The sequence below is a fragment of the Mustela lutreola genome, chromosome 10 (assembly GCF_030435805.1).
Source record: "Mustela lutreola isolate mMusLut2 chromosome 10, mMusLut2.pri, whole genome shotgun sequence".
NCBI classification, from domain to species: Eukaryota; Metazoa; Chordata; class Mammalia; order Carnivora; family Mustelidae; genus Mustela; species Mustela lutreola.
In genome coordinates this window covers 78,410,274-78,436,538 of record NC_081299.1, presented here as the reverse complement: position 1 = coordinate 78,436,538, position 26,265 = coordinate 78,410,274, and the positions used below count along the sequence as shown (strand labels likewise).

Here is a 26,265-nt window from a genome sequence, read left to right as displayed (position 1 = left end):
AAAACATAGTGGGGCTTTTGTTTTACTCAAATTTCTTGGCCTGAGTAATGATTATAAGGCTGTGTTCCTTTGTGATAATTAATAAACGGCACACTTACTATTTGCATTATACTTCAATGAAAAAGTTTTAAAATATTATACAACAGAGGAATAGTCAATTTTCTTTCTTAAGTAATTTTTTCTGTTTAAGGCTTATAGCACAAAAATGATAAAATAAATGATACATTAATGTAGCTTTATGCAGCTGAATGACAGAGATAAAGGGTTTCTCCAAGCTTACTATAAAACTTACAAATATTGTATAATGATACAATTGAAGTGATTTAAAATAATAGTACTGGGCTAGGGAGCATTCTGTAGAAGTAGAAAATTTCTAAATTTTTACTGTACTTCTACTCTCTTTCTAAATCTCCAAATGTGTTCTTAAATTTAGAGCCACATTTACTCAGAAATCTTTAATAGCAAAAGTTGTCAGAAAAACAAGGTTACTGCCCACTCCTCTTCAAGCCAAATAACTTCATTTCTTAAGCTATACATGAATATAAAAATGGGTAGGAGAAATGCTGAGAGAATCCCTCCCCCTTAATCTCAGCAACATACATTTAATCCCTACAGATAATTATTATTTACTGAGTTCTAATTGTATATGAGGCACTGTGATACATACATACATTACTTTTAAATTCTTAACAACTGAAAAAGGAAAGCTATTTATATATAGTCCCATTTACAGATGAACACTCAAATTTAAGAGACCAATTTTTCATATAGCTAGTAAATGAGAGAGCAGATATGAAAATCTAGGTCTGATGTGTTCCTTCCATTTTCTCTTATGTCTGTTATTTCCCAATACGTCTCCTTTCCTATATTATTTTCATTGATATTGTTGTGAATGGGCATGTTGGCCAAATACTATACAGATAAATATTTTACCATTCAACTAGTAAATCTACTCCACTATGTACAGACCCATTGGAAATGAAATACAAAGATACATGCTCCATGTAGAGATTTGAAAGAATATAAGAATACAAAGAATATCTGTTGGTGGTGGCGGGGGGGAACCTCCCTAGAGAGTTTACAAAGAACTAGGTTTTAAAGAAAGCTTTATCCCACAATTCTAGGCTACTCCTATATTAGAGAAAAATACTACACATTTATGAAATTTCCTAGGTGCAAATGTCAACTTATTTGGAAAATTGTAATGCCAATACTGGAGATGACATTAAAAAAAAAAAGTTTATATTTATTTATGAGAGGGAGAGAAAGAGCACACAAGTGGTGGGAGTAGGGAGGCAGAAGCAGAGAGAGAATCTCAAGCAGATTCTCCACCAAGCAGGGAGCTGGATGTGGGACTTGATCCCAAGACCCTGAAATCACAACCTGAGCCAAGGGCATGCACTTAAGGGACTGAGCCACCCAGGTGCCTCTGGAGATGGCACTTTAAATAAAAAAAATGATAAACTAAACAAACCTGAACATTTAACAATTATTTCTTTAATGTTACTGTTTCAAGATTTGTTATGGTGAGTGTCCCATATGCTAGCAGCACAGAAAACTTAATCATCGTTAAGACATACCTCTTCAGAGTCTTGTGATTTGGTGGTTTCTTCACTCAAAACATATCGTCCTCTATAAAACTCCCTTATTCTCAGATTTAATGTTTCAGTTTCTTTCTTCAAGTTCTCATAACTTGGCAGTGGTTTAATGGCTGTTTCTGAGGCCCTAAAAGGTAAAGACTCATCCAAGCTGTTCTGAGATTCCTGCAAGGCAGGAGAATGTTTATCTGAGTCAGAGCATATGTCATCTTCATCAAATTCTTCTTCTTTAGCCAGAGGGGATGAAGAGAGTTTCAGACACAAAGAAGCATAATTTTGGCCATACAAAAACCTCAAAGTTTCTTCTGTCTTCCATTCAGTCAAAGTCTCTTTCAGGACTTTAAGTAAGTTTGTCTTTGCAACTTTGGGACACATCTGCACCAGCCTAGAGGGTGACCTAGAAACTTGGTTTGATTTGGCAAATTTTCTCTTAAAATGCTCAGCACTTTTCTTACTTATGCCTACTAGAGTTATTTTTGAACTATTGTATTTATCTTCAGAATTTTCTGTAGCTTCTAATTTTTCTTGCAAAGGACTATTTGAAGAAATCTGAGTACTTACTTGCTGTAAAGGAAGTTCACAAGCAGCAGCTTTCCCATGACTATCTAATCTGCAATTGCCTAGCTGCTCAGTGACAGCTATTACTGTCTCTTCTTTGTCTTCACATTTGGAGTTAGCTTTCTGACCAGCTTTCTTTTTCATTATGCTTTTTTTGGGCAGCTGTGGACTTATACCTGTTGCATTTGGTCTGTTTCCTGGTAGAATGGTGGAAACAAAGTCTTGCTCATTATCACTGCTACTATCACTATGAGAGCTAGAAGCACTAGATTCATAATGCATCTCAGAATGGCCAGGATTGTCAATATCTGATGTTTTAATGGTCTTAGTGCATAACTGTACTTCCTTTCCAGAATGGCCACTGTAGAAGGAAAAAAAAAAACATTAACTATAATGGAAAAGCAAAATGTGCCACAGCATTTATATTTTGTAACTTTTAAGGTAAAAATTTGTATTCCCTAGGCAAAGCCTTATTTATAGGCATATATATGTATACACATACAATACACATACATATATACACATTTCCAAAGACTACTATAAATCTATTATTTCTCTATACCTTATTTGATATAATTCCATCATCTTCTTTCCATCTTTTCCCCCATTACTTAAAAAGTGTTAAGAGTACAGCAAAAAGAAAAAAGCTTTGATAATTCCATCCTAATGAATTATGTTGATTTTTGCCTGTTATATTTCTGTAAATATTTAATATGTCCTTTTTTAAGATTTTATTCATTTATTTGACAGAGATCACAAGTAGGCAGAGAGACAGGCAGGGGGCGGGGGGAAGCAGGCTCCCTGTTGAGCAGAGATCCCAATGTGGGACACAATCCCAGGACCCTGGGATCATGACCTGAGCTGAAGGCAGAGGCTTTAACCCCCTGAGCCACCCAGGCGTCCCTCATATATCCTTTTGAAAAAAAGGTTTTCTTTTAAAAACTTCACTCTCGCTTTGTCAAAAAAATGTATTACAGAAACTCTGCTTAGATTTTGAAAGATAATAGGCTAAAAAGACATATTTAAACATTTTCCAATTTTGGTTGATAGTTATACAATTTCATAGATAGAACAAAAAACACTAGAAAGTCATAGCAGAAAATAAAGTCAGCAAATTAACACTTACTGATGAAAGATATGTTTGAAAACTCAGAGTTACAACAGAAGGCTAACAATAAAAAATAGTTTTCCCTTTGATTATGTTCCTTCAATTTTCAAATAGGCTTTAAAAAGATTAAGAATTGTGAAAGAACGAAGGAAAAGAGAAGCTGTATCTATACAAACTTGAGATATGCAATGATAGATAAGCAGGTACTTTCAATGAAATGCACATATCAAAACTTTAAAAGATTAGGATAAGGATTCTGGGTCAGGTGGGGCACTGGGTGGTAAAAGAATATATGGGGAAAAAAAGAGTATATGGGAACTTTCTACTTTTCAGGCAATTTTTCTATAAACCTAAAATTGCTCCCTAAAGGTGCTACTAATTTTTTTAAATGATTAAAGAATAAGATGAAATAAAATAATGCAATAGTAATAAAGAAGTGTGCCAGGTAAAAGTATAAAAAAAAAGAAAAAGAAAAACAGAGTTGAAAATAAGGTTGTGGATGGGAATAAAGAAAAAAATGACAAGTCTATTCAGTATTAGATATCACTTTTTTAGTTAGAAGCTAGCCTTTATATAGCCATGGGATTATCTCTTGCATCTGAAGTATAATTTCAAAAAAATTAGAACACTTTGACTTTCAGGTTTTATACTTTCTTTTTAGAAATTTAAGGTAATTATATTTTTCTATATTATTTTAAAGCCATAATTTAAAATATTTATCAATAACTATCTCTCACATGTGCTCAATTCCATGTGCTAAGGTAGCAACTAATAACCAGGAAAATTTATCCTGATAAAAGTTAAAAAAAAAAAAAATGTCTTTTAAGACATGGTTATAGTTGGGCAAACACCACCACAAAGAGAGTTTAGAAAATATCAAAACTTGGAATTTCTATTAATGCTTTAGAGACTCTTCCAAATAACAAATGATATATTAAGTTTCAAAATCCTATAAAATAAGGTTATAAAAACCTTTCAACAAATGTAATTGGTATAATCTACTTGACAAAGAAGCACAGTATCTCAGATGGAAGCTCTGTTTGTGTCATATTTCAACAGGTTCAATTAGACTGCCTTGGTAGGAACAGCTGTACAATAAATCATACAGATCAAACATAGCATCTTATTATCACAAAAGAAAAAGCTGTACAAGGCAAATATTTCTTTGTGTAGGCTAAAATGGGCACTTACATAATGTATCAACACAGGAAGTCTAAGAGCTCATATCACCTGGTTTACTCTTAATGTTTCTATTAACAAGAATACATAGAAGGTAAGCAATACTGATTCAACCATACCTTTGTCCTTCCTGTAGCAGCTGAAAATCAGGATGCCTGTGACAAAACACAGCAATAGAAAATTGAAAGTAACTGATATGTCAAACATTTGAGTGTTTGTTATAACTACATTGGATAGAAAATATATCTAAAAGGAAATAGTTCATTTTAAGTTTTTTTAAGAAAAATTTGAAGGACGAAATATTATGGAACTCATCTGTAAGAAATCTGGATTAATCTCTTTCTTTTCCAAAATTTATTCATATCTTAGGAGTAAGTTCAATTTCCATGAGCCCAGTAAAATTTTCCCTGAATAACCTGACTAAAGTAACTCACTTCCTTCTGTAAATTCCAGAGTCAGTATTATCCACTCAGTTAATACCTACTAATCAGGTATTCCTCTATGACTTAACACTAGAATTCTTATCTACATGTCTTAATTTTCATATGCTTTAGTGTGGTTATTTTCTTTCTTTTTTTTTTTTTTTAAGATTTATTTATTTATTTGACAGAGAGAGACCAAGCAGGCAGAGAGGCAAGCAGAGAGAGAGAGAGGAGGAAGCAAGCTCCCTGCCAAGCAGAGAGCGCGATGCGGAACTCGATCCCAGGACCCTGAGATCATGACCTGAGCCGAAGGCAGAGGCTAAACCCACTGAGCCACCCAGGTGTCCTTTAGTGTGGTTTCTTAACTAAACTACAAGCTCCTTGAGGGCAGAGATTATGTACTATAATACTCTTCTATTTCCTCTTTATAGTCAATTTTTATTCTCATTTCTGAGAAAGCAGTTGTATTACAGTACAGATGTGAACCATGTATATAATGTGATTTACTTTAATTCTAGGAACAATTTTGCTATGCAATACCAGAAATCATATTTGGCTGGATATCATGGATATTTAAAAAGGGGAAGAAAAAGTTCTTAGAAAGCCAACATAAAAAGGAACAAATAAAACAGTAAATCTAAGAAGACAGGAAAACTCTGTAAAACAATTCTGAAGTGACTCAGAAAAAGTGCCTTCTAAAAATTACAAAACAGATTAAATAAAAGTAAATACACAAAGAAGAAAAAAAAAGGAGTGCTATTCCATGTTCATCGACAGAAAGACTCAATACTGTCAGTTCTTCTCAACTTGATCTACAGATACAGTGCAATCCCAATCAAAATCCCAGCAAGTTATTTTGGGGGTCTCACCAAATTGAGTCTAAAGATATAGGGGAGGCAAAAGACCCTAAATAGCTAACAGTATTGAAGGGGAAGAGCAAAGTTGGAAGACTGACATTACCTGACTTCAAGACATACTTGAAGTTATAGTAATCAAGGTAGTGTGGTAGTGGAGGACTACCAAAGAAAAAGACTAATCGATTACTGGAACAGAACAGACAACCCAGAAAGAAACCCACATGATTACAGTCAATTATCTTTGACAAAGAAGTGAAAGCAATACAAAGAAGACCATCTTTTCAACAAATGGTATTAGAAAAAGTGGGCATATACAAAAAAGTGAATCAAGACAAAGACCAGACATCCTTCTGACACAAAAACTAACTCAAAACAAATCACAAACCTAAATATAAAACACAAAACTATAAAACTTCTACAAGATAACCCGAGAACATGTAGATGACTTTTTACATAGGACACCAAAAACACAATCCATGAAAGAAAAAATTGATAAGCCAGGTTTCATTTAATCAAAAATTTCTGCTTTGTGAAAGATTTGAGAATAAAAAGAAAACCATAGATTAGGAGAAAATATTTGCAAAAGACTATTATCCAAAATATGAAATAACTGTTAAAACTCAAGAATAAGAAAACAACTCAATAAAAATGAGTCAAAGATTTTAATAGCTCACCAAAGAAGATACAAGGATGGCAAATAAGCATATGAAAAAATGCCATACATCATACAGCATCACCAAAATACAAATTAAAACAATAATGAGATACCACTACACATTTATTAGAATAGCTAAAATCCAGAACACTGACAACATCACATGGTGGTGAGCACTTGGGAGCAGGAGAATTCTCATTCATTGACAGTGGGAATGCAAAATGGTACAGTCATTGTGAAATACAGTTTGGTGATTTCTTTCAAAACTAAACATAATCTAACCATACAGTCTAGAACTCCTGCTCCTCAGTATTTATCCAAAGGAGGTAAAAACTTATGTCCACACAAAAGCCTGCACATGGATGTTTACTGCAGCTCTATCCATATCTGTCAAAATGCAGAAGCAACCAAGATGTTCTTCAGTAGGTAAATGGTTAAATAAACTGTAGTAAATTTAGAGAAGAGAATACTATTAAGCACTAATAAGAAATGAGCTATCATTAAGCTAGGAAAAGACATGGAAGAACTTAAATCCATATTAATGAGTGAAATAAGCCAGCCTGAAAAGGCTACATACTATGTAATTCCAACTATATCACATTCTGTGAAAGATAAAATTTTGGAGATAGTAAAAAGATCAGGGGTTATGAGGGGGGTGGGAGATGAATAAGTGGAGCACACAGGATTTCTAGGACTATAAAACTACTCTGTATGATACTGTAATGCTGGATACAAGTTGTTATATATTTGTCCAGCCACAGAATAGACAAAGCTTTGGGTGAACCCTAATGTAAACCATGGGCTTTGGGTGACAATGATGTGTCACTATAGGCTCATTATTGGAAACAAATGTACAATTTTGGTGGGGGATGCTGGTAATGGGGGAGGTATATGTACCCCATGAATGGGGTAGGGGGTATATGTACTTTCCTCTCCATTTTGCTATGAAGCTACAATTGCTCTAAAGAATAAAGTCTATTAATAGAAAAAAAAGTAAATGTAAGAAAGTAGGTGTACATGAAAGAGAAGATAAGGCATTGAATATTAATCCCATTTAAAGGACAAAATAGGGTTGCAATTTTAAAAAGTCAAATTAAATGGACAGATGGAACCAGAGGTCATTTGAACCCTGAAAGGCTGCCAATCAAAAAATGTCAGAGTTGCAAGTATTTTTCTATATAATTAAACCTAACAACATCAACCATATAATATTATCTAGATAATCCAGTCTTCTTTGGTCAGCCTTAAGCACCAGAGGCACTAAAGGGAATGGGCTCTCTCACCAATCTTCTCCTTATTTTATGGGAGGCGCTACTAGATCAAGGCACTCTTTCCTATTAAATTCCTTCTCAGTACCTCCCATCAGAAGGCATAAGGGATGCAATCAGTATTTGCCATCCCTGCTCTATTGAATTCCCCTGCAGTTCAGGAATTCCCCAAGACCAACAATGAAAAATTTAGAAGGAAGGGCAAAACAAGGTAATGGGCAGTGAGCTGCCTGAGAGTAAAAATGTAATCTATTTTTGTTTCTTCCTTAGTCCCTTAGCCAATTGAGGCTAACCTTTCCCAATCATCCAAATTATCCTGTTTACCCTACTTCTTCCCACTCACTAAAACTCTAGTCATAGAAGTTATCTCAGTGTGGTCTTCCTCAAAGCAAAGGACACTGCTTGGATGGTGACTAGCCTTGACTGCTCCAGGCATTATTTATAACTCCCATTAAGAGCATTTTTGGCCAAAATAATATGCCAACTTTCACAACAGAGAGTTTTATTGCCTGTTGACTACACCCTCCCACTTCCACTTGTAGTTCTCTCATTTTTCCTATCCCACATCCCCACCCAAGTGTTCTGGGCTAAAATTGTCAAGGTTCAGTACCTTGCAGCTGTCTGGCATTTGGTCCTACACTGGGATCTGAGTATCACTACAGGGAAGAAAGTATGTGTAGCCAGTGATTCTCAACTGGAATTCTTATACTCAATAGCTAACCTGCAAAAGCAGAGTATATTCCATCATTCCTTCAAATATAAAATTCTGAACTAATATATGTATAAATTATGCTGGGCATACTAAGTAATATAAAGAATAGGGACGCCTGGATGGCTCAGTGGGTTAAAGTCTCTGCCTTTGGCTCAGGTCATGATCCCAGGGTCCTGGGATTGAGTCCTGCATCGGGCTCTTTGCTCAGCAGGGAGCCTGCTTCCTCCTCTCTCTCTGCCTGCCTCTCTGCCTACTTGTGATCTCTGTCTGTCAAATAAATAAATAAATAAAATATTTTAAAAATTTTTTATAAAAGAATAGATTCCTCTTCTTAAGGATGTTACAATTAAGTAGGAGGAAAATGGCTGTTCTAAGAGCTTTACAAAGTTAATCCTCATAAGAATGAGTAGTTACTACTACTATCCTCACATTACAGATAAAAGATTTGAGTACTAAAGAATCAGCAATTAGTGCAAAATCACACAGCGGTAATAGTAAAGCCATGAATCAAACCAAGAAAGCAGGGTTCTTAACTGTATTTTGCATCATATAATTCAAGAGACTATGTGACAAGTATGATGAAATACACATGAGCTGCTATAAGAAATTAAAGAAGAAATAAAAATTTCTTGTTGAGCAAATGAAAAGCCTTGGATTCAGTTGGGTCTATAAAGATTTGATACAGTTTGTATTATAAAAGCTAATCTGTGGATCTGATGTTTTACTCCATAAACCTCTCTCTTTTTTTTCTTTCCTTTTAGGGTGTTCTCATACTTAAATCTAACTTTACAAAATGCAAACCCTTCCTTCGATCATTTAGCCCCCCTCCATTTTTCATTTTAAGCTTTCTTTAAGGTCTGCACTGGTTTTCAATCCCACATCTCCTATTCAGTCATCGACCTTCTGCCTCCTGGAATCTGTATGCATTACTATACTGATAAGGCTCTTGCTAAGACCACCAATTACCACAGAAATGCTAAATCTAATGGATATTTTTCAGTATCTCTCCCACCACCCTTTTTAAAGTAGAAGAAAAATAATCAGTATGAAAGGAGAGTCTGAAAGAGGAATAGAACAGGAATAAATCGTGAAGCAAGCCTCGGTGAGAAAAGAATCAGTAACAGAGAAAGTACTGTATTAGCAATGAGGCAGAGAAATGAGAGAGCGTAAGAAGATAATAGTGCTGAAGGAGATTCTGCCTAATGCACTCAATCCTTTCAGTTAAGCAGTAGGTCAAATTATCTACTGTGAGTTGGGGATTGGGTTCAAAGTTTAAGAAGAGAAGTTCTGAATGTATCGGATAGCCAATAAGAAACAAACAAAACAACCATGGGAGCATACAAGTGAGACTACATAGAATAAACTGGAATCGGGCCAGAGGAATGAAGAGACAGCAGGCATTGGTACCAGACAGATCTGGGTTTAACTTCCAAATCTGTATATATGAGCCAAGTGTTCCTGAGTGAGTCACGACATCTCTGTGAGCCTCAGTTCCATCACCCATGAAATGGGTAACAATATTTCCCAGGGATCTTCTAAAGACTGAATTAAATGAGACAGCTTATCTAAAGCACTGAAGTGCCAAAGGAGACAGCTTATTTAAGCATGTGAGAACTTTATCCAATAAAGCACAGAAAAAAGAACGAGTGAAGCTTGGGAAAGCAGGCATGGTAAAAGGTTAAGGGAAAAAGAATCTGGCATTGTTTGAAAGGACAATACTGTAACTGCTGACCGCAGTGCCCAAGAAAGCTAATTTAATGAGGGTTTGGCCAACCTGGAACAGAGCTAAGGTAGAGACAGGAGGTCAAAATGAGGTCACAAAGCACACTCAAGAGTGATAGCTGTAGATGAGATAGAGGCTGTGGTGAGAAACGGGAAGCTCTTATTTCAAGATCTTGGAGGCAGAATAGCCCATAAGAATAGGTCTAATGGCTGAATGAAGGGGTAATAAAAATGTAACCATTCTAAATCATGAATATAATTCAAGATAGTTTTATGAGAAATATCCAGCTATACAATGACATCTTTTGAGGAAAAACACTAAGAATTAAAAGAAAATCTCTAAAGGCAAAGGGAAAATGAGAATATACTAAGTGCCTACCATAAGGTAGATAGGGTTCTTTGTGGTATAATACACATTACAAAAAATTTGCCATTTAAACCATTTAGTTACAGTTCAGTGGCATTAAGTACATACATACTATTGTACAACTATCACCACCATCCATCCCCAGGGCTTTTTCATCTTCCCATATTTTCTGCTAACTGATTTTTACATTACTTCATTAATCCCCACATAACTTATGACTTTATTTATAAAAATGAGGAATCTGAAGCTTTGAGAGGTTAACTAATTAACTAGTAAATCTAGGATTCGAATTTGGGTTTTTCAAAGTCCAAGCTCTTTCTACAACATGCTACCCCTAATTGAACTCAGAAAAAAGACTCAAAGTTGTGACGGTACACCTTTGCCTAACCTCTCTCATAGGAACTCAATATACTTCACAAGCTACTATTTTCCTCTCCTTTGTTTCACTTTTTATGACTTCAGGTAAAGGGAACTATATGGAACATAGTTTCTAGATACTCGATGAGTAGCCTTAATCATCTCCCTGATTCCCAGTCTATAAAATGGAGAATGATACATGACACTAAAGTAAATTAGACTTGAGTTTAATGAGGTATTAAAAGAAAGGTTCAGTGTAAAACTTCAATTTGTTTTGCTACAGAGCTTTAGAAAGAATGAGGCGCCATGTTGCTTTCTTTTTTATCCCTAGATGAATGAAATTCAAAAGCTTTTTCTTAAAAGTGTCATCTCTCTTTTTACTCTGTGTACCTTTCATTCCCTTCCAAAGTTTATCCAGAGATAATTCTCAATCTAACTCACATAAGCTGAACTTAAGAAACAAAAATAATCTTGTTAAAGAGTACGTTCAAACTGGTTCTTCATAAATACTTTGTATTATTTTCACTGAAGTATAAATTAGGTGATTAACTGTAACTAGCAAAAAGAAATCTAAAATTAGAAATTACTTGTGCCAAAAAACCTGTGAATTTATGCATATAGATGTATATGTTCATGCCAGTCAGAATATGTTTATTAAACATGAACCAACAGAAGTAGCAGGCTACAATTGCCCTCTGTGGTGGAAATTTTCCAAATATAATCTGAGACATGTTAAAACCTCTTTCAGAAAGTTTTTATTCTGTATACCAAGCAACAGAAGTGGCTGTTCAGGAAGAGGTTATAGAAGTTGTTCTGCAGAGGTTTTTGGCTTCCGCACCTCTGAGATTATACTGTTTATTGCCAAGAAGCATGTGTGAAAATCCCCTACTCTGGGCCACATGATGGCGCTTTTAGCTCTGTCAGCATTAACCATTCACCCTAATTTTATCTTTTAAACCATAATTTGATTCTCAATGTTTGTCCTTTCTTCTTAGTTTTAACTTCTGATTTTTTAGGTTACAAAGAAACTTCTAAAACCTGTCAGAGCCTACAGTCAAACAAAACAGGATTTCTAAGTGTAACTATATGACTAAATGAGCATGCTGTCTCAGAGGAACACAAGTGTATGTGGTCTGTTTCTGGCCACCAAGTGGGTGAAAAATTTCTAACTCACAACATGAGAAGTATCATACTGCATCATGACCCAGCCCATCTAGGTCAATGTTCTGTCTCTGACACGGCATCAGGAGACATTTTGTGAGAAGCACTGCTGTTCTCCATGACATTAAAGCTATACTCCAGATATTTTTTTCATACCTTAATAATAAAAATGAGAAAGTAGAAAATCTCTAAGGCCCCTTCTGACTCCAAAGCCTCAACAGAAATATGAAGCTAAAATTCAAGAATTTGTCTAAATCTTTCTTAAATCTTTCTATATATATCTACCAATGAGGTAGTGAGCTTTCTATAATATAAAATAATATCTTAGAGATGTTAAGAGACACTAAAGATTTCAGTATTTGGTATCTTCTAAGGAAATTTATATTAGCTTTCACAGCAATATAAGCAATATATAAGCAATATAAGCAATATAACTATACTGAGTTAAATTCAAAATTCTATTTCCAAATAGTGTGCAAGATCGCAGTGTCCCTGAAGATATCAACTTCAAAATTTGTTCTGGACACTCTATAAAATACTCCTGTTTTTCTTCATAATCGAAAAATTTTGATCCAATACTTTAACAACCTTCATCTTTACAGACTGAGGAGTTCAAATTATTTAAGTCAGTAAGTTTTATTCTAAATTCTTAAATGAAACAGATTTCCCTAAAGATAGTATAACTTTCCCTAGTCTTATGCTGATAGTTCTAATTTTCATCACTTATAAGTAAGATATTTTCTATCTGGCAAACTTTCACTACAGCAGCAGTGACTGACTCAGAACTGGAAAAGGTTAGAATTAAAGGGAACTAAGAGATTAAATGCTACTTTCTACTTTGCAAATGAGGAAACTGAGGCTTAGTGTTGATCACAGACTTTCTAACAGTAACACAACTAAAAACCTAAACTAGATATAACAAAATAGTACTCTTAAAACTGTGGATCAGGGGGTGCTTGGGTGGCTCAGTGGGTTAAAGCCTCTGCCTTTGGCTCGGGTCATAGTCCTGGGAAAGAGGCCCGCATCAGGCTCTCTGCTCAAGTGGGGAGCCTGCTTCCCTTCCTCTCTCTCTGCCTGCCTCACTGCCTGCTTGTGATCTCTGTCTGTCAAATAAATAAATAAAATCTTTAAACAAACAAACAAACAAAAAAACCCCACTATGGATCAAAATCAACCAATTAAGTGGGTTACCACCAGCATTTTAAAAAAGCAACAGAGTAGGGGCGCCTGGGTGGCTCAGTGGATTAAAGCCTCTGCCTTCGGCTCAGGTCATGATTCCAGGGTTCTGGGATCGAGCCCCACATCCAGCTCTCTGCTCAGCGGGGAGCCTGCTTCCCGTTCTCTCTGCCTGCCTCTCTGCCTACTTGTAATCTCTGTCCGTCAAATAAATAAATAAATAAAATCTTTAAAAAATAAAAAATAAAAAATAAATTAAAAAGCAACAGAGTAGAAAATATCAAAGGCTTTTTGTGTTGTAAGGATAAATGTCATTTCATAAAACTTTGTTTCAGTTATATGTATGCATTGGATCATATTGTAAAATATACTCACGGTAAAAAATTTTGGAAGTCATTGCAATATTCAATTCTTTGGATTTAAAAATTTGCTCTTAATTTTTAAAAATCTAAAATTTATTATTATTTAACAATTATTATTAATAAAATAATAAATATAATTACATTGTGATTTAATTATGATGGTGATGTAATTTATGATGACAGTTTCAGCTAATAAAAATAAAAATAAATGCTGCCATTTAAAAGGAACAATTTTTTTCCCTTTAAAGAAGAAAGGATCTGAATATTATACCCCATACAGTTTATGAACAGACTTTCTTAAAAAATCACGTTTCCATAGAGCTTAGATGTGCAACAGCTAGAAAGGCTTTTGAAAAGAACACTGAATTCTAGAATTCTTATCATTAGAACACTTAAAAATATCAAACATTCTCTGAAGACACAGTGACCTCTAGTGGATTCATGAAATAAACTGACATACTGCTTGCCCATAAGAATTTATAAATTATGCATGCAGATATAAAAGCTACTAATATGGCTATGTACTGACAAGTATCATACATAAATAAGGGCTACAGTTACACTATGTACATTGTGACAACTGTCTATTTATAGATTACTCACAGGTTACTTCCAGTCAGTGTATTCTTAGCATTGTTCAGACCCTATCATTAGTTTTTGTTTTTTTTTTTTTAAAGATTTTATTTATTTATTTGACAGAGAGAGATCACAAGTAGGCAGAGAGGCAGGCAGAGAGAGAGAGAGGAGGAAGCAGGCTCCCTGCTGAGCAGAGAGCCCGATGCAGGACTCGATCCCAGGACTCTTGAGATCATGACCTGAGCCGAAGGCAGCGGCTTAACCCACTGAGCCACCCAGGCACCCAGACCCTATCATTAGTTTAAGAAATAAATACGTTTAATCTTTCTGAGCTCGTTTGATAAAGATGTTGGGTTAAACTGTCTCTAAGGGCCTTTCAGCTCTTTTTTTTTTTTTTTAAAGATTTTTATTTATTTAACAAGAGAGATCACAAGTAGGCAGAGAGGCAGGCAGAGAGAGAGGGGGGAAGCAGGCTCCCTGCTGAGCAGAGAGGCTGGGTCCCAGGACCCTGCCCCAGGACCATGACCTCAGCTGAAGGAAGAGCCTTAACCCACTGAACCACCCAGGCGCCCCCTTTTCAGCTCTTTAATTATGATTTTTTCTTCCCCAATTCATCTTGTACATCAATGTCAGATCAAATTTGCTCAAAAGCATTTGAAGGTTCCCCAGTACTTGTCCCCATTAGAATAAACACAATTTTTTTCACTTGTGTACTTGTTACGCCATCCCATTAACATTTCCATTTAAATTCACAGATATGAGGTGCCTCCGTAGTGTAGTAGGCAGTGTGTCAGTCTCATAGATTCACAGATTGGGTTTCATAAGTGTGTGTGCGCTCGTACAGGTGTGGGTAGATTGTCATATACTAAGCACGTACTACACACACTGAATATAAACTAAGTTTATTTGTTTAGATTAAGGAAACCAAGGCCATTTTCATCTTTCTTTTTTAGTGAGGTAGGGAAGGGGATATAAAGTAGAATTTCAAGAACCACAAATATAAAGTGACAGAGTTTCATATTCTGCGAAAAGGTGGGCATTTTAAACACAGAATAAGATTTTAGGAAAAAAGAGGGAAGAACTGTTTTAAATTAGCTGAAGGAAGTACCAATAATTATATCTGAAGAATATAAAGATGACAGAAAGGCTGGTTTGGTAAATGATTTTAAAGCAGATATGAGGATGGGCTAAATTTAACAAGTAGAAAAGATATCACTGGAAACAACATTAAGGATAACTTAAGGACACGTTGGTTTTAATAGCTGAGGAACAGAATACGTAGCTGTCATAAGACTAAGGAGGCGATGAGCAGCTCTGCTGAAAGAAATGTTAAGAAAGAAAAAAAAGTAGGCGCCTGGGTGGCTCAGTTGGTTCATTGACTGCTTTTGGCTCAGGTCATGATCCTGGAGTCCTGGGATCAAGTCCTGCATTGGGCTCCCTGCTTGGCAGGGAGTCTGCTTCTCCCTCTGACCCTCCTCTTCTCATGCTCTCTCTCTCAAATAAATAAATAAAATCTTAAAAAGAAAAAAAAGTGATAGTAAATAAGGTGCTCTTAGGTTCCCAGTCACCTTGCCATAATCCTTTATCCTCCAAATAAAAAAGTCAGGCTGGTGGAGAAATAGTGAACAATTTAGTCTTCATTGTGTGTAATTCACTTAACAAAGGCTATATGGTGGTATATTTTACAAAATCTCTTTTTTTTTTCAGAGAGAGAGAGTGAACAAGGCGGGGTCGGGGGGTGCTGAGGGAGGGGGAAAGGGAGAGAACCTTAAGTAGACTCCATGCTGAGTGCAGAGCCCAACACAGCTCGGCTCAGTGCTCAATCTCACAACCCTAAGATAAGAACTAAGTCGAAATCAAGAGTCAGAGGCTTAACCAACTAAGCCACCCAGGCATCCCTTGACGTATTCTAAACCACACAGCAGGATCTGCAGGCAAAGGTGTCAGCCAACAAAGAGACTGTCCCTTAGCACAAATGATTCTAGTTCAAACTACAGTGGTTTCATATTACCTTGTGCATCAGATAAGACTTTAATAAGCTTTTTTTAAGGCAAAGATCTTTAATTAACTTGGGTCTCATTACATTTATGTCATTAAGCTTATATAGCATTGATATTCTTTTACCACATGCCTTGTGTTGTAATATTCTCTATGAAACATATATTATTTGGGACATTATTTCTTTTAAGCCTTTTGAAATTGGATAATACGGTTCAATTATGCAACAGTTTTTGTTACCTTTTCTCTATTATGGCATTTGCCCCCAATAATAAATTTTCTCTCAAATTCAGCAACTAAAATATTGTAAATGTTTAAGCATTTCCCAAGAGGCAAAACTCTAGTTATGTTCATATACGTTTTTGCTTAAAATTATATTGAATTTTTTTTTAAGATTTTATTTATTTATTTGACAGACAGAGATCACAAGTAAGCAGAGAAGCAGAGAGAGAGAGGAGGAAGCAGGCTCCCTGCTGAGCAGAGAGCCCGATGTGGGGCTCGATCCCAGGACCCTGGGATCATGACCTGAGCCGAAGGCAGAGGCTTTAACCCACTGAGCCACCCAGGGGCCCCTATATTGGATTTCTTTAAATTTATAAAATATTGTACTTATTTTTAATAAAGACTGAGTAAATTAGTAACACAGGTTTTTTTTTTTTTTTTTTTTTTTAGTACATACAGTTTTCTAACAACAAAGTCAGTTCAGTTGGATCCTGAGATCTAGTTTTATCTACTGGAAAACTTTAACATTCTTGCTCTAGGATTATTATATTAATAGGATTAATAGAAATAACTGGCATAGCAGAAAGCAAAGTTCAGGTTTTGGGATTAAAGCTAAAACAGCTAAGAAACAATATCTATATTAATTTTCTGATTTTAAGTGTAAAATCCTTAATAACTATGCTTAAAATATAACCATTTCCCCACAATTAAAATGTGTGCAATGGTAACATTCTATAGAAAACTAGGACTGCTCTCTACATATTTCAAAAAGTAATATATCAACAAACGTATATATAATGATTTAAATTACCTTTCCTCTTCTCGAACCCATACTGGAGTTTTTGGAATTTGTGCTTCAAAAAACTTAGATGCTTTATAACAAAAATTGCTGCAAAAACACTGAAAGGAACATTTTAAAATTAGCAAATTATTTTTTCTAATAGTACAACACAAGTTATGTACAGAAATCATAAATACATAGTTCAAAGAAAATAATGAAAATTGATGAATCCACCAGCCAAGATAAGAAATAATGTATAGTATTTTGAAGCTCTGCATGTATCTATCCCAGATAGTGTCACTTTCCATTTTCCCTAGAAGTAACCGCTATCATGAATTCTGTGTTCCTCATTCCCTTGCTTCCCTTTAGTTTTGCTATCTGTATACATATACCTACAAAAGATACCATTCAGTTTTGCCTAATTCTAAACTTTGTCTAAATATAACTATACTGCTATGTTTTCTGGGTTTTTTGTTCCACGTTATATTTTTCAGATTCATGTAGATGTAGCTTATATATTTGTATTTGGTATTAAAATCCATTGTTTAAGTATATCACCTTTATTGTTTAAGAATGTTGAGTTGTTTCTAACTTTTCAGCTATCACTACGTTGAGCTTATAAACTTTTTTCAAGAATTTTTAAAATAAAAAAACTGGTAAAATACACAAAATTTACCATCTTAACCATTTTTAAGTGTTATAGTTCAGTGGCACTAAATACCTTCTCACTATAGTACAACCATCACTATCATCCATCTCTAGAACACATTTCATCTTGCAAAATGAAACTCTGTACCATTAAACAACATCTCCCCATTTCTGCTTCTTCAAACTATCACCATTCTACTTCTGTAACTATAAATTCGACACTCTATCTCATATAAGTCGAATCATTTAATATTTGTCCTTTTGTGCAGGCTTATTTCACTTAGCATAATGTCTCAAAGTACATTCATTTTGTAGCCGTGTCAGAATTTCCTTCCTTTAAAAGGATGAATAGGGACGCCTGGGTGGCTCAGTCGGTTAAGCTGCTGCCTTTGGCTCAGGTCATGATCCCAGGGTCCTTGGATCGAGTCCCGCATCAGGCTCCTTGTCCAGCAGGGAGCCTGCTTTCTCTCTCTGCCTCTGCTGCGACTCTGCCTGCTTGTGCTCTCTCTCTGACAATAAGTAAATAAAAAATCTTAAAAAAATTAAAGGATGAATAATATTCCATTCTAATTATGTGGCATATTTTGTTAATCCAACCAGGAACGTTGATATACATACACAGTTGTACAAACGGGCAAGAAATTCCTTAAAATATATACCAAAGAATAGAAAGGCTTGGCCATAAAAAATGTGGGAACTTCACATTACTAGGTAATACCAATTTCTCAAATAGGATGCAATTTTATTTAACCAGTAGTATAAAGAGTGTCTGATATTGTCAGATTTTTACAATATATTTTGCTAATTTGGGGGCTGTGAGAATGTATATCAATGTGTTTTTATTTATTTCCCAGATTACTGATAAGGCTGAACATCTTTTCATATATTCATTATCAAGCTCCTTCTATAAATTTTCTCAGGTCTCCTGAAATGGAGCCCCATGTCACGACTTCATCCTCAGAATAAGATTCTTTCTCCCTCTTCTATTGCCTGCCCGCCCCCCCCACCCTGACTTGTTCACTCTCTTTCAAAAAAAAAAATTCTCCAACGTTTTCTGTCTTTCTCTGGTTATGAATCGGTCGGTGGTCAGTTATATGTGGGAATTATATCTCCTCCTGATTTATAGCTTATTTTTTCACCCTTTGTTGGAAACTTCTGATAAGCAAATGTTTTTAAGATTTTATTTATTTAACAAAGAGAGACGCAGTGAGAGAGAGATCACAAGCAGGGGGAGTGGGAGAGGGAGGACAGGCTTCCCGTTGAGCAGGGAGCCTGATACGGGCGAGCCTCAATCCCAGGACCTCGGGATCATGACCTGAGCCAATGGCAGATGCTTAACAATTGAGACACCCAGGCACCCCACAGGTGTTTTTAATTTTAATGTAGAAAAACTTACCAATTTTTCCTCTATGGTCTGTAATTATCTACCTTATTTAAGAAATTCTCTCTCCAGGGCGCCTGGGCGGCTCAGTGGGTTAAGCCGCTGCCTTCGGCTCAGGTCATGATCTCAGCGTCCTGGGATCGAGTCCCGAGTCGGGCTCTCTGCTCAGCAGGGAGCCTGTTTCCTCCTCTCTCTCTCTCTGCCTGCCTCTCTGCCTACTTGTGATCTCTCTCTGTCAAATAAATAAATAAAATCTAAAAAAAAAAAAAAAATTCTCTCTCCAAGTTTACAAAAATACCTTCCTATATATATTCTCTTTGAAAAGCATATCTTTTCAATTTAAATCTTACTGAAACAGGGATTAATTTTCAGTTTTTCCATTTGGATAACTATTTGTGCCAGTACTATTTACTGAAAAATCCATAGTTTCTCCACTGATCTACAATATTTCTGTTGTCACACATAGTGTCCACTCATGTGGTGAGTATGCATCTGGCTCTCTATTCTGTTCCATGATATACTTGCCTGAATTTGTGCTGTTGTGCACTTCTAGTTTTTATTTTATTTAAATTTTATTTTATTTTTAGAAAATGACAGTAAGAGAATATGAACAGGAAGGGAGGGTGCAGAGAGGGAGAGAAGAAAGGGAGAGAATCCCAAGCCAACTCCACGCTTAGTGTGGGAGCCAGATGCAGGACTTAATCCTACTACCCTAGGATCATGACTTGAGCTGAAATCGAGAGTCGGATGCTTAACTGACTGAGCCACCCAGGTCCCTTTTTAATTTTTAAATGTTCAAGTATTAACTAAAGTACAAGCAATTTTTACTAACACATTGAATGAAATATTTTCAAATAAACTTTTAACGTGGCTACTTTCTAAAAGGCAAACTTTTCAAACAATTCTTTTTAGAATTCCATTTAGTATATTAAAAAATAACTGCCACATTGAGAATAGCCTTTAAACTTACCTTTCTTTCAGTAATATCATAGACTTTATTGGTTTTGGTAGAAATTTTATACTTCTGTTTTGGTACCTAAAGAAAAAAAAAAGTATAGCTTAAGAAGAATTCAAGTAATAAATATAAACTTTATGTTACTAGATTACTAGATTAAATCATCTACATATCATATCTTTGGCTAACTCATGTCATTAGTTCATGGCCTCAGTTTCATTTCTTGTCTTATCTACAAAATATTTGTTAAATATAAAAAATTTAAGCTTCTATTTAAAAAAATTCATTACTTACAACTCCTAGTTTCTTCTGACATAATGGATAACCGCAGAGTTTAATAATAGAACGTTCATCCACGACATCGCTGTAGTGAGCTGGTGTGATGAACCTCCCCTATAACGAAATGAGAGGGGCAATGCCCCACTAGATTATTGGACAAGTTCATTTATCAGCTCTCTAAGCCTCACTGATTTTGTCTGAAAACACAGGGATAATAGATCTATCTCACAAGTATGATGTTAGAATCAGAGAAGAAAAGAAAAGAAATACACTTAGAAAAGCATTTAACACACAGTAAGCACTCAAAAATGTTAGCTATTTAAAAAAACAACAACAACCTGAAAAGACTTCTATCAATAGACTATACATCTTTGTAGATATACAGCTCATGAAATAATTCTGAGGCAGGAGAAAGAAGTGGCGTGCTATAGTGATTGCTATTCCCAAGAAAACCACTGAAAAGTTTATTTAAAAAATGTATTATTTAAAAAATAAACCATGTAGAATAAAATAAAATTTATGTGTTTTTAAAGAACTATCTTAAAAAACAAAGTATATCAAAGGTGTCATTGTGACTCCTGACAAGTTTTTGTACAAAATCTTCCAGCTTCTGGAAAACTGTACAGGAAACTGATGAGGTGGTTATATGCAGACACCAAACATTTCCCCTTGATATATCTTCATGTTTAAATCTCAATTCATAATTATTTCATAACTGTGAAATCATTTTTGAACAAGTTTTTGTTTTCCCAGAGGCTAAAATACTTTTTACTAAGAATAATACAAGATATTTCTTTCAAATGAAGCATTTCTGGTTTGTCTTTGTCTTTAGTGTCATCATGCATGCAGATTCTGATGTAGTTACCTATATCGATTTAAATATTATCCTATTCGTGGGGGAATGGGTGAGCCTGGTGATGGGTTTTAAGGAGGGCACAGATTGCATGGAGCACTGGGTGTTAATATGCAAACAATAAATCATGGAATACTACATCAAAAACTAATGATGAACTGTATGGTGACTAACATAACATCATACCAAAAAATCCTATTTATATTCCTCTTGTTTAGGAAAATCTCTGAGCTACACTGATAATTATTTTTGCAATGGGAGCTCTGAGTTTTAATTTTCCTTTTCTTTTTTCTCTTAAAGATTATGAGGATATAACAAATTTTCATTCAAAATTTTATTGCAATAGAGCTATTAAAAGAAAAAAAAACTTTTAATGCAGATTATAATTCTCATCATGTGTTAAATAAAAAATGATCTATATTCCAGGTTTTTAAAATATCAACACTAACAGAACTACATTAACAAATAATAACTTTCTGAAATTGAGGAATACATAAAGAAATGGAAAAGCGTTCCATGCTCATGGGTTGGAAAAACAAATACTGTGAAAATGAGGGGGTTATATGCAGACACCAAACATTTCACATAGACATGTGAAAATGTCTATGCTTCCCAAAGAAATCTACATATTTAATGCAATCCCTATCAAAATCCCATCCATTTTTTTCAAAGAAATGGAACAAATAATCCTAAAATTTATATGGAACCAGAAAAGACCTCGAATAGCCAAAGGAATATTAAAAAAGAAAGCCAAAGTTGGTGGCATCACAATTCCGGACTTCAAGCTCTATTACAAAGCTGTCATCATCAAGATAGTATGGTACTGGCACAAAAACAGACACATAAATCAATGAAACAGAATAGAGAGCCCAGAAATAGACCCTCAACTCTATGGTCAACTAATCTTCGACAAAGGAGGAAAGAACGTCCAGTGGAAAAAAGACAGCCTCTTCAAAAAATGGTGCTGGGAAAACTGGACAGCCACATGCAGAAAAATGAAATTGGACCATTTCCTCACCCCACATACAAAAATAGACTCAAAATGGAAGAAGGACCTCAATGTGAGAAAGGAATCTATCAAAATCCTTGAGGAGAAAACAGGCGGCAACCTCTTCGACCTCAGCTGCAGCAACTTCTTCCTAGGAACATCGCCAAAGGCAAGGGAAGCAAGGGCAAAAATGAACTATTGGGACTTCATCAAGATCAAAAGCTTTTGCACAGCAAAGGAAACAGTTAACAAAACCAAAAGACAACTGACAGAATGGGAGAAGATATTTGCAAACGACATATCAGATAAAGGGCTAATATCCAAAAACAGCACGGAGGTTCCTCAAAAAGTTGAAAATAGAGCTACCCTATGATCCAGCAATCGCACTACTGGGTATTTACTCTAAAGATACAAATGGTGTGTTCCGAAGGAGCACATGCACCAGAATGTTTATAGCAGCAATGTCCACAATAGCCAAACTATGGAAAGAACCTAGATGTCCATCAACAGATGAATGGATAAAGAAGATGTGGTATATATACCCAATGGAATACTATGCAGCCATCAAAAGAAATGAAATCTTGCCATTTGCGATGACATGGATGGAACTAAAGGGTATTATGCATAGCGAAATAAGTCAATCAGAGAAAGACAACTATCATATGATCTCCCTGATATGAGGAAGTGGAAATGCAACGTGAGGGTTGGGGGGGGTAAGAAAAGAGTAAATGAAACAAGATGGATCAAGAGGGAGACAAACCATAAGAGACCCTTACTGTCACAAAAAAAAACTGAGGGTGACCAGGGGAGGGTGGTAGGGAGAGGGTGGTGGGTTATAGACATTGGGGAGGGTATGTACTATGGTGAGTACTGTGAAGTATGTAAACTTGGCGATTCACAGACCTGTACCCCTAGGGCTAATATATTTATAAAAAATTAAGAAATTTTTAAAAAATAACAACTTTCTGTTACTAAAATACAGAGTATGGTAAATAACATTAGGATAATTAGTGCAAAGTGCTGAAAATCAAGTAAGATTAGCTGACCTATTTAAAGAACTACTATTAAGGGGTAAAATATGTATGTTATTTTTCATTAGTGTATTTTAAAGTTATTATACAACAAGTTATTATACAAATAATAGGTGATTATTTTAAAATTCATGAATTATACAGCATGCTACCTGCCTCTAGTGACTGAGAACAGATTCAAAGATTTTTATAATATAAGAAGTGTCAGACTGCATAGATTTAAAGATCTAATACTACAAATGTCATAATTTCCCAAATTAACACATACGCATTCCCTTAGGAATTCTTCTGTAATATCCTCTTCTAAAAGCTGCTCAACGATATGTAGAGCTTTTCTCTCAAATTCAATTTTCTTTCTCACAGCTGCTTCTAGTTCTGCTCTCCTAAAATTAAAAAACAAAAAATTATTTAAAATTTAAACATTTGGGGCACTTGGATGGCTCGGATGGTTAAGCATCTATGTTTGGCTCAGGTCAGGATCTCCTCCTGGGATTGAGCATCCGGCTCCCAGCTCAGGGGGGAATCTGCTTCTCCCTCTGCCTCTTCCCTTGCTTATGCGTGCACTTGCTCTCTTTCTCTCTCTCTCTCAAATGAATGAATAAAATATTAAAAAATAATAAAATTTAAAAGTTATTTTACTGTTTTATCATAGCCAATTTTCTTAGAACATATCACAAACATAATGTGCTATTTTGCTATTTAAATTTGTATTGTTACTTTTGATCCAATGCTTTTCAAAGTATTAACACATAGAAGTCTGCCACAATAATAGGATTATTTGATATCCAAGACTTACAGCACAAGGAAGAAAATGAGGTGAAATCTTTTTGCCAGTTACTGTTTATACTCCTCAGTCACTCCTGTGTGTACCTAACGACGGACTTTTCCTTTGAAATCCTTAGAAATCAGAAAGAAAAAGACTTCAGCTGTTCTTACAAGTAAAAATGTATTTGTGTCAAAAAAAAAAAATGTATTTGTGTCAAGTCTCAAAAGTTAATGATAGCCCAATTGACTAGATAGAGTCCTATTTGTAAAGAAGTGTTTACTTACTTTTGTTATTAAGTCTTATTAAAAAATGATATTGACATGACAATGTAGTTTAGGAAAACAATCTTCCTATAAGGGCTGGTCCTTGCCCTGGTACCAACAGGACCGTCAGCCTTTGCTGGTCCCCACACATCATGGAACATAAAAGCAGAGGCTACCTGATCAGACAATGGCTCTAGGAGAATGGTTCTCAATCTTAGCTACACATTAGGATCATCTAAGGAGATTTCTTTTAAAGATATTATGCCTAGGTCCTAGTACAGGCTAACTCAAGCAAAATATCTGAGGATGGGATCTAGTTACTGGTGTTTTCTTAAAAGTGCTCCAGATAATCCTAATATGCAAAAGGGTTGAGAGTCCTTGCCATAGGACCAAACATACTTACCATCTTGGTAACTTATTTGTCCTATACTGCACTGGTTTCTACTTTCCTACCAGAACTACCTCAGCCAGTCTCTTGGGCTTCGACTTGGCTCTATATCTGGATCTATATTCATTTTTTTCTCCCTACTTTCATTGACTCTTAAGACTTTAGACTCTAATTTCTTGCCTAGAAAAATAATATTCTACAAAAACAATATAATATGTATTAATAATATTCTACAAAAAAGAAGGATGACACTGGATTGCCCACTCTTTCTTTTGCCAAGTAGGGACATTAAAACAAGAAGAAATTTGCAACTAACAGCTGTTCTCCTACAATTTCATAAAGACCATTCTTACATCGAAGAAGTATAAAAGACATGAATACAGATGAAAAAGCAGTTCTTTATTTTAAATGTATTTGGCTTTATGAAAAACATTATTTTATTTTTCTCATATTGCTGCCCACCAATAAAAGCTATGCCAGGTACTAGGATCAGTCTACAACTTGCACTAAGGAAATGCTGACTCAAAGTATTAACTACATCAACCTGAAGTAAGAGTCACACTCACTCTTAACTGATGCCTAGAGCTGCTTTCCATGAACAGCCCTATCTCACTTTTGCCCTCTATCCTAAATGATGACAGGTAGTATGGTATACAGCAGTGGTTCTCAATTTTTTTGGTCTCAGTATTTCTTCACACTTCAAATTATAACTTCTGCTTATGTGGCTTATCTGTATTGATATTTGTAATACTTGGATTAAAAATGAGAAAAATTTAGCGGTGCCTGCATGGCTTAGTGGGTTAAAGCCTCTGGTCCCAGGGTCCTGGGATCAAGCCCCGCATCGGGCACTCTGCTTGGCGGGGAGCCTGCTTCCTCCTCTCTCTCTCTGCCTCTGCCTACTTGCCTACTTGTGATCTCTGTCTGTCAAATAAATAATAAAAAAAAAAATCTTAAAAAAAAAATGAGAAAAATTTAAAGCACTTATTAATGCATTGTAAAATAGTAACAATAAACCCATTGCATGTTAATAACATTTTTAAATAAAAAACTTAGTGAAAACAGTTGAATTATTTTATATTTTGGCAAAGTTCCTTAATTTCTGGCTTAATAGTATTTGGTTGGATTGAATGTAGAAGTATTCTTCAGTTGGCATAGATTTATAAAGGATCACTCCCTTCAACAACTTTTTGGTTACCTACCCCCATGGATTTTTAATTGTTTCATCATGCTGGATAATCTATTCACAATATATCTCAGTGTATTTGTACTTCCCACACTGTACTGCTCAGAATAAAATAAGAACTCCTTGGGTTTGTGGTCAGATCACTATTGAGGAACATTGCAAATTACCATCATAATCAATATTAACTTTACTCTTGTCATAAAACCCAGTCAGTATAATCATGATGCTCCACAGGGAAATACTCTCTAAAACAGATCGCAAGGGGTGGTTGGATGGTACATTCGGTAAAGTATCTGACTCTTGGTTTCCACTCAGTTCGTGATGTCAGTGTCATGGGACTGAGCCCCTCCTCAGACTCCTCACTCAGGTGGTATCAGCTTGCGATTCTCTCTCCCTCTCCTTCTGCACCTTCCGCTCATGTGCATTCTCTCTCTGATAAATAAATCTTCAA

The 26,265-nt window shown here is 35.3% G+C and overlaps 1 protein-coding gene across 5 annotated transcripts in view; it reads right to left on the bottom strand.

The window, feature by feature from the left end:
* Positions 1–26,265, bottom strand: part of RPAP2 (RNA polymerase II associated protein 2) — a 101,489-nt gene that overhangs the window by 72,796 nt on the left and 2,428 nt on the right. For all 5 annotated transcript variants that reach the window (XR_009345518.1, XR_009345519.1, XM_059138051.1 and 2 more), the window contains exons 3-8: positions 23,483–23,597; positions 20,358–20,456; positions 20,079–20,144; positions 17,110–17,198; positions 4,563–4,598; positions 1,581–2,517 (exon numbers count right to left, since the gene is read on the bottom strand). Coding sequence is in view for 3 of the 5 variants with exons in the window: in XM_059138051.1 (XP_058994034.1) it covers positions 1,581–2,517; positions 4,563–4,598; positions 17,110–17,198; positions 20,079–20,144; positions 20,358–20,456; positions 23,483–23,597 (1,342 nt within the window). In the remaining 2 variants the exon portion in view is untranslated. The remainder of the gene's footprint in view (positions 1–1,580; positions 2,518–4,562; positions 4,599–17,109; positions 17,199–20,078; positions 20,145–20,357; positions 20,457–23,482; positions 23,598–26,265) is intronic.